General features: G+C 40.7%; 1 protein-coding gene across 5 annotated transcripts in view; it reads right to left on the bottom strand.

The window, feature by feature from the left end:
* RIC3 (RIC3 acetylcholine receptor chaperone) overlaps positions 1 to 15,608 on the bottom strand; it is a 57,463-nt gene that overhangs the window by 28,224 nt on the left and 13,631 nt on the right. For all 5 annotated transcript variants that reach the window (XM_032427030.1, XM_032427031.1, XM_032427027.1 and 2 more), the window contains exons 2-3: positions 2,078 to 2,304; positions 740 to 815 (exon numbers count right to left, since the gene is read on the bottom strand). In XM_032427030.1, the coding sequence (XP_032282921.1) occupies positions 740 to 815; positions 2,078 to 2,281 (280 nt within the window). In that variant the 5' untranslated portion in view covers positions 2,282 to 2,304. The remainder of the gene's footprint in view (positions 1 to 739; positions 816 to 2,077; positions 2,305 to 15,608) is intronic.

The following is a 15,608-nucleotide window of genomic DNA, read 5'->3' as shown; positions in this document are numbered from 1 at the left end:
GCTTCATTATCCATAGGATAAGGCAGTTTGGCCTCCAAGGCCTTCAACAACATGGCTTAACCTACCTACTCCTCAAGGCCTTCTTTCCCACAGCCGTCCTATGTCAGGCTGTGTCTTCCTCAAGCCATCCCGTCCATCAGACAGGACCCAGCTCCATGTCGTTTCCCATAAGGCTTTCCCCAAGTCCCCTTCTAGACAGTAAACTTGGCACAAGTTATTTTTCATCCCAGACTATGAATTATTAGGGGGAAGAGCTATGCCATATACATCTCATTTCCCCAGAGAGCACAGAATATTCTACTTGGTCAATAAATATTTGATGACCATGTTTCATGAGTCAGAAGTGTTAAACCCTGTCCCTAGATCTAATAACTGATTTTGGCAAGGACTTGATCTCTCTTCCTTAGTTTTCCTCTCTATGAAATAAAGGTATCTGCTACAAATATTCTGAGGTCTGGAAATGAGAAATAACCCACTCCAAATGTGAAATATTAACTTGCTAATATATAAAAAAGTAAATGGACAGTTTTGTACTTTTTGTAACTCTCTTTCTCTTAAAAGCCCAACATCAATTTGGAAACTTGAGAATTCCCAGAGCTTAGGTAAAAATGGCATCAGATTAACTTGGGGCAATTTTTCAGAAATGCTTTTTAAGACCTACCCACAGACTGTCCCACTGACTGTATTAGGGCGGTCTGACTCAATAAAACTTGTGCATATACTGAGAAGGGGCACTTACTAATTTTCCTGTGGGTGTTTCCAGCTGTGGCAGTAGAGCATTTCCGATCCTCCGCAGTAGTTTTCCCCTTTGAAAGCTGAGAATTGAAGGAGGTACAGCACATCAACAGCAGCTCAGAACCTCAAAGTCATGGAAACCCTCATATTAAATGAAAAAAGAAAAAAGGTTGGGAGACAAAAATTAAGTCAGAAGTCAAATCAAATATCAGTATCAGAGAAACATTTCAAAAAAAAAAAAAAAAGGAGAGAAAGAACCAAAAGAAGGTTCCCAAGAGAGGCGCCTGTGTGGCTCAGTCAGTTAAGCATCTGCCTTTAGCTCAGGTCATGATCTCAGGGTCCTGGGATCGAGCCCAGCATCAGGCTCCCTGCTCAGTGGGGAGTCTCCTTCTCCCTCTCCTCCTGCTTTCTCTCTCCCTCTCTCTTTCAAATAAATAAAATCTTAAAAAAAAAAAAAAAAAAAAGAAGGTTCCCAAGAAGTGAAAAAACCATCAAGGCACAAGGCCAGGTCATCTGCCTTACCCACACTTATCTCAAAGGGGATGTGCAACCCCCAGAGGTGTTCTTACAGAGGCAACTCAGCCCCCCCCCGCAGTTTCTGGGCAAGAAGGACTTGCTTCTTACTCTGGTTAGAAGGGCACAGTGAATATTTAAGATTTCCAAAAAGGCTGCAGAACGTGACTTCTGCTCCACTTCACGGTGTCTAGGCCCATAGCTTGATGAAGCCTGCCTAGAGGTGGAACTTAATTGGGAGTCTGCTTTTAAAGGACCCAAACCACATCTCCCCAGAGCAGGGAGACATCAGGCTTACTTCCAGGATTGGCAGTTTTGTTTCAGAATTACTGCAGTGGATGTTAAACCAGCACCTCATACTCCTGGAGTGGGAAAGGAGGGCAAAGTGGTGTTGGTATGGTCATTATTGGGCCTCACAGTGGCTACTTGGAAATCACTGTGCCAATCCTAATAATAAAGTTCTCCTTAAAATATCTTTAGGCCTTTTCAGCTTGCAAAGACATCCAGTCAAAAAAAACAAAACAACTGGGGTGGGAGGGGGCTTTCTTTGACCTTTATTGCTCACTGCATTAGCAACTAGAAGACCGAGGCTCAAGTCCTGATTCTGCATTTCTAGTTGTGAATTCTAGGTCAAACCCTTTAAGCTCTGAGCTAAGATCTTCTCTTCTGTAAAACCAAGATAACAGTTATCCTAAGTATCTCATAAAGAGGAGGCAAGATTTAAAGATGATTTGAATAAAGGTTATGAACTGTAAAGAGTTTTAATGCCAACAATGATTTTTATTATGACACTAGATTTTATTGATATAATCAAGATGATTCCACTTACCTTAAATAGAATATACAGTATATATAAAAAAATCCCAAAACCATAGATTGGAATAATCTGTCCCATCAGGCCTCTTCCACGACCTCCTCCTCCAGTGCCTCCACCTGATCCTTTGGCCTTTGCAAATGCCTCTGCAAGGTGAGACCTCTGGAAACGAGCCCCAGGGGTCTGGCCATCTGAGGGTGGCTGGTGATGATGCATCATGGGTGGAAATCGACCCAACTTTCCTGAGAAAATAATTAGTATTTATTTATTTATTTTTATTTATTTTTTTTTTAGCAGTTTATCTCATTTTTTTTTATATTCTCAATACTGATTTTTTTTTGTAGTTTTTAATTTTATTATATTATGTTAGTCATGATACAATACATCATTAGTTTTTGATGTAGTGATCCACAATCCATTGTTTTCGTATAACACCCAGTGCTCCATGCAGTACGTGCCCTCCTTCATACCCATCACTGGGCTAACCAATCCCCCCTCCCCCCTCCCCTCTAGAACCGTTTGTTTCTCAGGTCCATAGTCTCTCATGGTTCATCTCTCCCTCCAATCCCCCCCCCATTTTTCCCTTCCTTCTCCTATGTCCTCCATGTTATTCCTTATGTTCCACAAATAAGTGAAACCATATGATAACTGACTTTCTCTGCTTGACTTATTTCGCTTAGCATAATCTCCTCCAGTCCCATCCATGTTGATGTAAAAGTTGGGTATTCATCTTTTCTGATGGCTGAGTAATATTCCATTGCATATACGGAGCACATCTTCTTTATCCATTCATCTGTTGAAGGGCATCTCGGCTCATTCCACAGTTTGGCTATTGCGGACATTGCTGCTATGAACATTGGGGTGCATATGGCCCTTCTTTTCACTACATCTGTGTCTTTGGGGTAAATACCCAGTAGTGCAATTGCTGGGTCATAGGGTAGCTCTATTTTTAAATTTTTGAGGAACCTCCACACTGTTTTCCAAAGTGGCTGTACCAACTTGCATTCCCACCAACAGTGTAAGAGGGTTCCCCTTTCTCCACAACCTCTCCAACATTTGTTGTTTCTTTCCCTGTCCATTCTGGCCATTCTAACTGGTGTAAGGTGGTATCTCAGTGTGGTTTTGATTTGGATTTCCCTGATGGCTAATAATGATGAACATTTTTTCATGTGTCTGTTAGCCATTTGTATGTCTTCTTCAGAGAAGTGTCTGTTCATCTCTTCTGCGCACTTTTTGACTTGATTATTTGTTTTTTGGGTGTTGAGTTTGAGAAGTTCTTTAAAAATTTGGGTACCAGCCCTTTATCTGTAGTGTCATTTGGAAATATCTTCTCCCATTCTGTGGGTTGCCTCTTTGTTTTGTTGACTGTTCCCTTTGCTGTGCAGAAGCTTTTTATCTTGATGAAGTCCCAAAAGTTCATTTTTGCTTTTGTTTCACTGGCCTTTGGAGATGTATCTTGAAAGAAGTTGCTGTGGCCGATGTCAAAGAGGTTACTGCCTATGTTCTCCTCTAGGATTTTGATGGATTCCTGTCTCACATTGAGGTCTTTCATCCACTTTGAGTTTATCTTTGTGAGTGGTGTTAGAGAATGGTCAAGTTTCATTCTTCTGCATGTGGCTGTCCAATTTTCCCAGCACCATTTATTGAAGAGACTGTCTTTTTTCCATTGCATGTTTTTTCCTGCTTTGTCAAAGATTATTTGACCATAGAGTTGAGGGTCCATATCTGGGTTCTCTATTCTGTTCCATTGGTCTGTATGTCTGTTTTTGTGCCAGTACCATGCTGTCTTGGTGATCACTGCTTTCTAATATAGCTTGAAATCGGGCAACGTGATGCCCCCAGCTTTGTTTTTCTTTTTCAACATTTCCTTGGCGATTCGGGGTCTTTTCTGATTCCATACAAATTTTAGGATTGTTTGTTCCAGCACTTTGAAAAATGTCATTGGAATTTTGATCGGGATGGCATTGAAGGTATAGATTGCTCTGGGCAGCACAGACATTTTAACAATGTTTATTCTTCCGATCCATGAGCATGGAATATTTTTCCATCTTTTTGTGTCTTCCTCAATTTCTTTCATGAGTGTTTTGTAGTTCCTAGAGTATAGATCCTTTACCTCTTTGGTTAGGTTTATTCCGAGGTATCTTATGGTTTTTGGTGCTATTGTAAATGGAATCGTTTCTTTCTCTTTCTACAGTTGCGTTGTTAGTGTATAAGAAAGCAACTGATTTCTGTGCATTGATTTTGTATCCCGCCACATTACTGAATTGCTGGATGAGTTCTAGTAATTTGGGGGTGGAGTCTTTTGGGTTTTCCACATAAAGTATCATGTCGTCTGCGAAAAGAGTTTGACTTCTTCTTTGCCAATTTGAATACCTTTTATTTCTTTTTGTTGTCTGATTGCTGTTGCTAGGACTTCTAGTACTATGTTGAGCAACAGTGGTGAGAGTGGGCACCCTTGACGTGTTCCTGATCTTAAGGGAAAGGCTCTCAGCTTTTCCCCATTGAGGATGATATTCGCTGTGGGTTTTTCATAGATGGATTTTATGAGCTTGAGGAATGTTCCCTCTATCCCTATATCCTGGAGAGTTTTAATCAGGAAAGGATGTTGTATTTTGTCAAATGCTTTTTCTGCATCAATTGAGAGGACCATATGGTTCTTCTCCCTCCTCTTATTAATGTGTTCTATCACATTGATTGATACGCGAATGTTGAACCACCCTTGCATCCCGGGGATAAATCCCACTTGGTCGTCGTGGATGATCCTTTTAATGTATTGTTGGATCCTATTAGCTAGGATTTTGTTGAGGATTTTGGAATCCATATTCATCAGGGATATCGGTCTGAAATTCTCCTTTTTGTTGGGGTCTTTGCCTGGTTTGGGGATTAAGGTAATGCTGGCCTCATAGAATGAGTTTGGAAGTTTTCCTTCTGTTTCTATTTTTTGAAACAGCTTCAGTAGAATAGGTATTATTTCTTCTTTGAATGTTTGGTAGAATTCCCCAGGGAATCCATCAGGCCCTGGACTCTTGTTTTTTGGGAGGTTTTTGATCACTGCTTCAATCTCGTTACTGGTTATTGGCCTATTCAGGTTGTCCATTTCTTCCTGTTTCAGTCTTGGCAGCTTATAGGTTTCCAGGAAGGCCTCCATTTCATCCAGATTGCTCAGTTTATTGGCATATAGTTGTTGATAATAATTTCTAATAATTGTTTCTATTTCCTTGGTGTTAGTCGTGATCTCTCCCCTTTCATTCATAATTTTATTAATTTGGGTCCTTTCTCTCTTCTTTTGGATAAGTCTGGCCAGTGGTTTATCAATCTCATTAATTCTTTCAAAGAACCAACTTCTAGTTTCGTTGATCTGATCTACTGTGTTTCTGGTTTCTAATTCATTGATTTCTGCTCTAATTTTAATTATTTCTCTTCTAATGTGTGGCTTAGGCGTCGTTTGTTGCTTTTTCTCTAGTTCTTTAAGGTGTAAAGTTAGTTGGTGAATTCGGGATTTTTCTATTTTTTTGAGTGAGGCTTGGATGGCTATGTATTTCCCCCTTAGGACCGCCTTTGCAGTATCCCATAGGTTTTGGACCGATGTGTTGTCGTTCTCATTGATTCCCATGAATTGTTTAAGTTCTTCTTTGATTTCTTGGTTGACCCAAACATTCTTGAGCAGAGTGGTCTTTAGCTTCCAAGTGTTTGAATTTCTTCCAAATTTTTTCTTGTGATTGAGTTCCAGTTTTAGAGCATTGTGGTCTGAGAATATGCAGGGAATAATCTCAATCTTTTGGTATCGGTTGAGACCTGATTTGTGACCCAGTATATGGTCTGTTCTGGAGAAAGTTCCATGTGCGCTCGAGAAGAATGAGTATTCTGTTGTTTTAGGGTGGAATGTTCTGTAAATATCTATGAGGTCCATCTGGTCCAATGTATCATTCAAAGCTCTTGTTTCCTTGTTGATTTTCTGCTTAGATGATCTGTCCATTGCTGAGAGTGGAGTATTGAGGTCTCCTACAATTAACGTATTGTTATCAATATGACTCTTTATTTTGGTTAACAGTTGGCTTATGTAGATGGCTGCTCCCATGTTGGGGGCATAGATATTTACAACTGTTAGACCTTCTTGTTGGATAGGCCCTTTAAGAATGATATAGTGTCCTTCTGTGTCTATTACAGACTTTAGTTTAAAATCTAATTTGTCTGATACAAGAATTTCTACCCCAGCTTTCTTTTGAGGTCTGCTGGCATGGAAGATGGATCTCCATCCCTTCACTTTCAGTCGGGATGTATCTTTAGGTTCAAAATGAGTCTCTTGTAGACAGCATATGGATGGGTCCTGTCTTTTTATCCGATCTGCAACCCTGTGCCGTTTTATGGGAGCGTTTAGGCCATTCACGTTGAGAGTGATTATTGAAAGATATGAATTAATTGTCATCATGTTGCCTGTGAAGACGTTTTTATAGATTGTCCCTGTAAATTTCTGTTCTATATCACTCTTGGGGTCATTCTCCTTTTATAGAACCCCCCTTAATATTTCTTGCAGGGCCGGCTTAGTGGTCACATATTCTTTCAGTTTCTGCCGGTCGTGGAAGCTCTGCATCTCTCCATCCATTCTAAATGACAGCCTTGCCGATAAAGTATTCTTGGCTGCGTGTTCTTCTCATTTAGTACCCTGAATATGTCTTGCCAGGCCTTTCTGGCTTGCCAGGTCTCTGTGGATAGGTCTGACGTTATTCTGATGTTCCTCCCTCTGTACGTAAGGACTCTCTTCCCCCTAACTGCCCTTAAGATGGTTTCCTTGGTTCTAAGATTTGCAAGTTTTACTATTACATGCCGGGGTGTTGGCCTGTTTTCCTTGATCTTAGGAGGGGTCCTCTCTGCCTCTAGGACTCGAATGTTTGTTTCATTCCCCAGATTAGGGAAGTTCTCAGCTACGATTTGCTCAAATGCATCTTCTAGTCCTCTCTCTCTCTCCACTCCCTCCAGGATTCCAATTATTCTGACATTGGGACGCTTCATGGTGTCACTTATTTCTCTGATTCTATTTTCATGGATTCTGAGTTGTTTTTCCCTGGCCTCCTCTTTTCCCTTTTTATCTATTATATCGTCTTCCAGGTCACTTATTCGCTCTTCTGCCTCAGTTACCCTAGCTGTTAGATTATCTAGATTGGATTGGATCTCTTTGATAGCATTTTTAAATTCTGCCGATTCACCTTTTATTTCTGCCCTTAGAGACTCTATGTGCCATTAATTGATGTCTCCATTCTAGCCATTGTCTTCACAATTGCTAGCCTGAATTCCATCTCCGACATCTTGGTTATATCTGCATCCATTTGTAAATCTGCAGCATAAGTCATAATCTCTGAGTCTTCTATTTTGGGGGCTCCTCCTCCTAGTCATTCTGTTGATGGGTGTTTGAGGGAATGTATAGAGTCCAAATGATTGACTAGAACCCAAGCAAGATGCACCTGTTTTCTTGGGACCTTAGGGTTGCTGGCCTCTTGTTTTCCCAGCCTGTCTTCTGGGGGAGGGGCCTGCCGGGCTGTTACTCAGGCAACCCTGTTTGGGCGGAGTTGCCCTGCGCCCCTGTGGCAGGGGATGGGCTCAGCGGGAATCAGTCTTTGGGGCTTTTGTTCTCTGGCGCCTTTCCCTGGTGGCTTTCCGCGTCTCTTCCGCGAGTCAGAGCAGAAGAGACCGTTTCCAACCCTCTGCCTCAGAGCAGAGAGACCGCAATCTGTTCTTCAGTGAGCTCTCCAGGCCACACTGTCTCCGTTTCTGTCCGTGCTGCTATAAACTACAGAGGCCTGGGTTGTGCGCCCCTCCGCAGCGCTCCCAGTCCTGCCTCCAGGTCGGGGCATGTCTCTGCCCTTTGTGCTTCTAAAACCGCCAGCTGCTCCCAGTTCGCGCGTACGCGACCCCGCCGCTCGGGGTTCCCACCCGGGGGGTTGCAGTTCATCGGCATGACCCCGGCGCACCGGGTTTCCCTCTCGGAGGCTGCAGTTCGCGTGCGCGCAACCGTCGCTCCGGGTTTCTGTCGGGGGGGGGGGGGGGGGGGGGGGGGGGGCTGCGGTTCGAGTGCGCGCGACCCCGCCGGTCTGGTTTTCCACCCTGGGGGTTGCCCTAAAGTCCTTTCCCGAGGCTACCGGTCTGCGAGTCTGTGCCCGTCCACAGCACGTGAGGCTGTCACTCACCGGCGGTGTAGGATCCCCACATCCAGGCACCCTCCCGCCACGGTTATCCTCCGATATCTGCCCGCAGAATCACCGCTCTCCGCTTTGTACCTCAAAACCAACCGCCTGTGATATTCTGTTTGTAGAGATCCAGATCTTCTTACATCTCAGGCTGGTTTCGTGGGTGCTCAGAGTGGTCTGGTAGATATCCAGCTCAATTCCGGGGACCAGTTGAAATAGGGTCCCCTACTCCTCTGCCATCTTTCCCCTCCTCCAGTATTTATTTCTTCTACTATTTTAAGTATAGCTCTTATGAAAAACACCTCACGCACTGAGGCATAAATAACCGAAGCCAATTCAAACAAGTTAAAAAAACAGGAACTTGATTACAAGGATACAGAGGTATGACACACATAATAAATATGATGTGGCAATCTCTAGCTGTTCACCAAACCCATTTTCTCTTCCTTCTAGGTCCACAGCTTGATAACATTTTTCAGCTTCCTATACAGTTAAATGTAGCCATGCAATGGAGTTCCAGCCAGAGGAATGGGAGTGATATGTGCTGATTCAAGGCCTGGCCTATAAAACGTCCCATGTATTAAACTCCACATTCATTTCCCATCTGCAGGCTTCATGCTGACCTAGGGGAGACCTCTGAAGTCATGTGATGAAAATGGCAGAGCCTCCATCAATCTAGGTTCCTGAATAACTGTGTGGCACAGAGTCCTCCAGTGTTGCCACTCAACCAACTTAGAACCATCTGGACCTGTTTATGTGAGTGAGAAATAAACTTCTATTGTGTTAGGGCCATTATACACTTTGGAGTCTGTTACAGCAGTTAGCCCCCGCTAACTACTACAGAAAAGGAAGTGCAATCTGGTCTCAGAAGAGAAAAGAACCAGAAACTGGAAAGCCATCAGGATCCAGGACAGCTACTCTCACAGTCTACTTTTGTCTCCCTCTCTATGGTGCCACAGGCATTTTCCTGTGCTTCTCTGTGCAGATCTTTATTCTCCCTTCTGGCAGACCACTTCTCTAGCTTCTTTGTGAACATGGAGGAAGATGGGCACCCCAAAACCCTTCAGTTTGTGTGTCCTTCAAGAGGCCAGCAGAGACTAGTCACAACTTCAAATTCCTTGGAGGAAGATTTTGATTACTCTGCTTGGGGAAGTATGCATCCCTTTCCGATCAGCTTTTGCTGGGCAGACAGGATTCATGTAGCACAAACAGGGTCACAGGGTTCTGTGAGTAGAAGCACAGGGCTTAGAGAAAGCGTGCATCAATTTCCTTGCATTTTTTCCTCCATCAGGGGCAGTCACACATTAACACCAACTGCCAAGCCTCCTGAGAGCCACAGGTAAGAAAGGAAAGACCGCTCTTCAAAAGGCCATGTAAACAGGGTTGTGGGGAAACAACACTGGGAGCTAACACTACAGAGCAGAAAACATGAGAGAGAAGAAAGACTTCATAAATCAGACTCCAAAAATACAAACCATATAGAGAAATACTGTTAGACTTGGCTTCAACAAAATTACAGATTTCTGTACAATAAAGAATACCACGAACAGAGCTATAATAGATGACAGACAAGGAAAAGCTCCTGCAACATCTAACATTGACAGAGTAAATGTCTAGAATAGACAAGGAATTCCTACAATTTAATATAAAAATCACAAGAAACCCAAAAGAAAAATGGTCAAAAGCTATGGGTAGGGAACCTACAGAAAAAAGAAGCTGAAATGACTAGCAAGTAAATGAAAAGATGATCAAATTCAAAGTAAAAGCAATGAGTAAAATACAAATTAAGATAATGAGATAGCATTGTTTATACCGATCAGAAGGGCAGAAATGAGAATGGTAGATAACAGCAAAGGTTGGCAAAGACATCGGGAAGAGGGTAAACAGATACAACCATTCTGCTAGGAGATCTTAGTGACATTAAGTATGTCTCTGTCCTATGTGATCCAGTGATCCCACTCTGGTGGATAAATTTCAGAGAAATTCTCAAATAGAATGGTCTATGTACAAATTACAGACTTTATAGACCTGTGTGAGAATGTTTGCTGTGACGATAATGTAGCAGTTACTTGAAGTAACTTTGATTTCGGTAACTGGAAGAATGGAAAAATCAAAATGGAGTGGATACAAATATGGAATTCTATGCAGCTTTTAGAGATCACACTTTAGATGTGCCTACAGCAACATGAATCTCTTAAAAAGCACGGCACTGAGTAAAAAGCAAATACCATTATGTAAGCTGAAGACATCATAATTATACTGCAGGTCTTTCAAGCAAATATGTAGGTATAGGGACATAAACACAGTAGATACATATGAATGGGAAAGGGAATGGGCATGTGGACTGAAGATAAAGGGTTAAAGAGAAAAGAACAAGAAAAACTTGCACTCATGTTAATAAGGTGCTATAAACTGATGACTATCTTTAAGTCAGCTGTGCTCCTCAGGTAAGAAAGAAGGCAGGCGGGCAGGCAGGGAGGTAAGACAGCTAACCCCTACTAGGTTTGGAAGACTGCTTTCCGTCTTGTATCCCTCTCTCAGCCAGCTCCACTCCAATAATCCTCCTTTCCCTCCCAATACTGATTTTGGAGGACACGGAATTTATGGGAAGACGTGCTTTTCAAGAGGACAGCAACAAAAGTAGAGCTTCAGACAGAAGAAAACCAGGTCAACACTCCTTATTCTGGGTGCTGGTGACTATGTAGCTATTAAATTGTCAAGGATCTTAATATATTAAATGGTGAGTCATGGCTTTAAGGCTATAATGCACCTTCAAAAAAAAAATGCCTAGCCAGCATCCAAAAAGCTAACCCTTTTCTTGAGAGAATCTGATAGATAGATGGCTAGTGTTCAATAAACTAGATTTAATATTTGTAGTAATATACGTTGTTGAACTTCATTATACTGTACTGAGAACGCAGTCTCCAAAACTTGGTATAAAACAAAAGAAAATTAAAAATAAAAGTCAGGTAATGGCACAAAAATATTTTTTTGCACTTCTAAAATTAAAAAATGCTGACAATGCTAAACACTACACCTCTCGCCCCAAAACTTTTAGTCTGTCAGCCAGGAAGATTTATAGGACAACTGTTATGTTCAGGACTCTATGCTATAGGTAGGAGCGGGCCATAAATAAAATAGAAACAACAGTTCCCACACTGAATTTTAAAAAGTAGTATATTCAGAACAAACACCAACAAAAAAGGACAGGTTATCATGGACATTACTAGATAAACTAAATGTCTAAGCATTAAAAGAATGCAAAGAGAGAAAAAGAAAGAGGAATCAAACGGGATCAATCATTGAAGGGAATGAGACACAGAATAAAGAAGCAAAGGCATGCCAGAAGGAAAGAAGAACTCTGCAACAAGAAAGAGATGAGGACAAAGAAATAAGAATAAAGAAGGCTAACTACCAAATTAGTTTGGCCCCATTTAGGGAAGTAACAAGAGATAAGGAGAGGGAAGTGGAGGTGGAGGGTTGATAATGCTAACTTGTGGTGGATAAATTTGATACTATGGGTCTAAGATCAGGGAAATGACTTAATGAAAAGGGTACCTGAAAGGGATTAAATCTAGCATTTGAGTATAGGGCCTAATGCAGAGACAAACTTGGGTATGAGAAATCAACAAGAAGGCAGTAATTAAGCTCTAAAATGTAAGGGCCTGAGGGGATGGCTATAACAATAAAGAGGAAGCAACAGATCCAAGGGCTCTTGAGCATGGAATGATCAGCAGCATTTACTACTGAACAGAATATAGAACTAATGAGGGAAAGGGTCAGAAAACTCCAAGGTTAGGAGTTTAATATACTAAGAGAAGATAATGAAAAAACTGGGTGGGCTTATGACAAGGGGAAGACTAAATACACATTTTTCACACACTAAGTTCCAGGTGTTGGTGGCACATTCAGAAGAAATTTTTATTAGGCTACAGTTAGGCTTGAGAAGAAACTCTAAGCTACCTAAATGAAAAAGTTAAAAAATAAAGTGAGTGAACTATTCCCATATTAAAAGTGTTGGTGGGATAGGTGTACTTATGTGCAAAAAGAGGAAGAAAAGAAAATGGAGCTGTCAAAGACCAGATGCAAACCAGAATCCTAAAAATAAATAAATAATCAAAGAAGGGCAGAATTGAAAACAAATGAGAAGTTTAAGAAACTGATATAAGACTAATGACAATCCCTGTTTTTAGACACAATGTATTCTTGAGAAAAGGATGGCCATCCTATGAAATCTTGACTATCCACCTATTTAGATAATAACAGAAACCAATGTACTACAAGGCATCATGTAATCTTCAGAGTCAGAAGGAGGCTTAAAAAAATCATCCAGTCTTTCAACAAATAGTATGGAGACAACTAGATATCCACCTGCAAAAGAATGAAGTTGGACCCCTACCTACACTATTTTTAAAAATTAACTCAAAATTGATTAAAGACCTAAATATAAGAAAATTACACAACTCTTAGAAGAAAACAGACATAAATCTTTGTGACCTTGGATTAGGCAATGGTTTTAGACAGGACACCAAAACCACAAAGAAAGAAAGAAAGAATAGGTAAACTGGACTTCAAATTTTAAAACTTTTCTGCTGCCAAAGATACCATCAGGGCACCTGGGTGGCTCAGTCGTTAAGCATCTGCCTTCGGCTCAAGTCATGATCCCAGGGTCCTGGGATCGAGCCCCACATCGGGCTCCCTGCTCAGCGGGAAGTCTGCTTCTCCTTCTCCCACTCCCCCTGCTTGTGTTCTTGGCTCTTGCTATCTCTCTCTCTCTCTCTGTCAAATAAATAAATAAAATCTTTAAAAAAAAAAAAAAAAGATACCATCAAGAAAGTTAAGACAACATACTGAATGGGAGCAAATATTTGTAAATCATAGATCTGGTAAGGTTCTAGTATCCAAAATAGATAAAGAACTCCTTCCACTCAACAATAAAAAGAAATAACCCAAGTAAAAAAGGTCAAAGGCTCTTAATAGACATTTCTCCAAAGAAGATATACAAATGGCCAATAAGCTCATGAAAAGATGTTCAACACCACTAGTCATCAAGGAAATGCAAATTAAACTGACAATGAGATATACTATATTACACCGGCTAGGATGCTATAGTAATAATTAAAAAAAAGAGAAAGTATTGGCAAGGATGTGGAGAAAATTGAACTCTCATACTCTGCTGATGGGAATGTACAATAGCGTAGCCACTTTGAAAACCAGCCTGGCAGTTCTTCAAAAGGGTAAACAAAGTTTCCATATGACCAGCAATTCTACTCTTAGGTATATACCCAAGAATAGGCTCCCACAAAAACGTGTCAAAAATGTTCATAGCAGCATTATTCATAATTACCAAAAAGTCCATCAACTGACAATAAATGGATAAATACAATGTGCTATACCCATGCAATGGAATATTATTTGGCCATAAAAAAGAATGAAGTACTGATACATGCTACAATATGGATGAACTTTGCAAACATTATGCTAAGAAAAAAAGAGAAAAGATGAGAAAAGAAAAGAAAAAGAAAAAGCCAGTCATGCAAGACCATATATTACATGATTCCATGAATATGAAGTGTCCAGAACAGGCAAATCTATGGAGACAGAAAGTAGATTAGTGGTTGCTTAGGGCTGGCGGGGGGAGGCAGAAAGGAGAGTGACTGCTAATGGGTATGGAATTTTTTGTGTGTATGTGGGAGGGGTGATAAAAATTTCTAAAATTGATTGTGGTGATAGTTGCACAACTCTGACTATATTAAAAACCACTGATTGTACACTTTAAATAGATAAATTGCCTAGTATGTGAATTATATCTCCAAGTTTTTAAAAAAATCATCTAGTCTAACCACATGAGTTCAATACCCTCACCTTCCTTAAATGGAGATCTAACTTTGCTGAATACAATCAAACAGGAAATTCAGTATTGCCCCCAGGAAGCTCATGCCACCTCTGAACAACTCTGTTAGAATAGTCTTCTTTATATTGAGTTAATAAGTGAGTAATGGGCGGAAGAAAGGAAATCAAATGTAGGGTTTCAAACAGTAGGGAAACGTGACTGATAAAGAGCTTGTAGACTGGAATCAAAGAAGAGCTGAAAAGTGGAGGAAAACTATTTTCAAAGGTAATAGAAGGAATTGGAGAGCAATGGAACAGATAGGCTAGGTGGTAAAAATAGGTTTTATATCATAGGAGAAATCTCAGCATTTTGTATTTGGTGTAATACTTCACACAATTTACTACTGAACACTTAGTGCGCCAGACACAGATTAAAATGATAAATAAAACAGGGGCACCTAGGTGGTGCAGTCATTTAAGCGTCTGACTCTTGGTTGTGGCTCAGTCATGATCTCGGGGTCAGGGGAATCGAGCCCCACATCCTGCTTCGTGCTCAGCTCGGAGTCTGCTTGAGATTCTCTCTCCTTCTTCCTCTACCCCTCCCACTCATGCGTGCGCTCTCTCTCCCTAAAATAAATCTTTAACATATCCTAATAAAAAAATAAATTAAAAAATAAATGATAAATAAAACAGTCCCTATCTTTAAATTAAAGAGTTTACAGATGAGCCATATAGTTCCAGCAACAAGGCAACTGTGCCTTAACCATCAAATCCAATAGTTTTTCCCCCTCAGGTCTCACTCTTAACTGCAACACAAGAAAATGATTATCACATACTACTCATTTAATAAATATAGGATTAATCTGAATAAATCCTTGTCAAACTTTCTTGCCCTAATCTCAAGAACCACTCTCCTGGGTTCTTCTTTCCAACCAACTGGTCTTTCAACCTATTCTTTCGCAGTCCCATGCACAGGTTCTTCTTTAATCCTCTCCCTAAGATCTTTGTCTCAACATGTTTTTTTCTTTATCCTTTTTCCTTTGACAAACTCATTCTCATGGATCCATTATAAGTTCCAAAATGTAAAGCTCTAGTTCTGACCTTTCCCCCTCAAGCTCCCATCTCTTACTCTAAATTCCATTAGTATATACGTCCTTTTAGTCGGACTATCATGTCAAACCTAAAAATGAAACTCATTTTCACCTTCTAAAACCTGCTCTCCTCCTGTGGGTTTTTGTTTATTAAAAAAATAAACAACAAAAAACAGTCATTCTCTCAGACCTTTAGGCTTAAGACCTATGACCTCTGCCACCTGTGACCAAGAAAATTCTTGAGATGGTAGGCTAGGGTCAGAATGCTCAATTTGGAAGAGATTTTTTTTTCCCATAAAGTTAACTGTCTTCAACAGGGAACAACTTCACCTCTTGGATCTTGGTACTGTATTTCTTAGAACTGAACCCAGGATGTTTAGAAATTCAGTGGCTATAAAACATTTGGAAATAATTTTCTAAAAAAGAAATTTTTAACTAGAC

Source organism: Phoca vitulina, unplaced genomic scaffold (genome assembly GCF_004348235.1).
Source record: "Phoca vitulina isolate PV1807 unplaced genomic scaffold, GSC_HSeal_1.0 scaffold36, whole genome shotgun sequence".
NCBI classification, from domain to species: Eukaryota; Metazoa; Chordata; class Mammalia; order Carnivora; family Phocidae; genus Phoca; species Phoca vitulina.
This window is presented reverse-complemented; position numbering and strand designations above follow the sequence as displayed.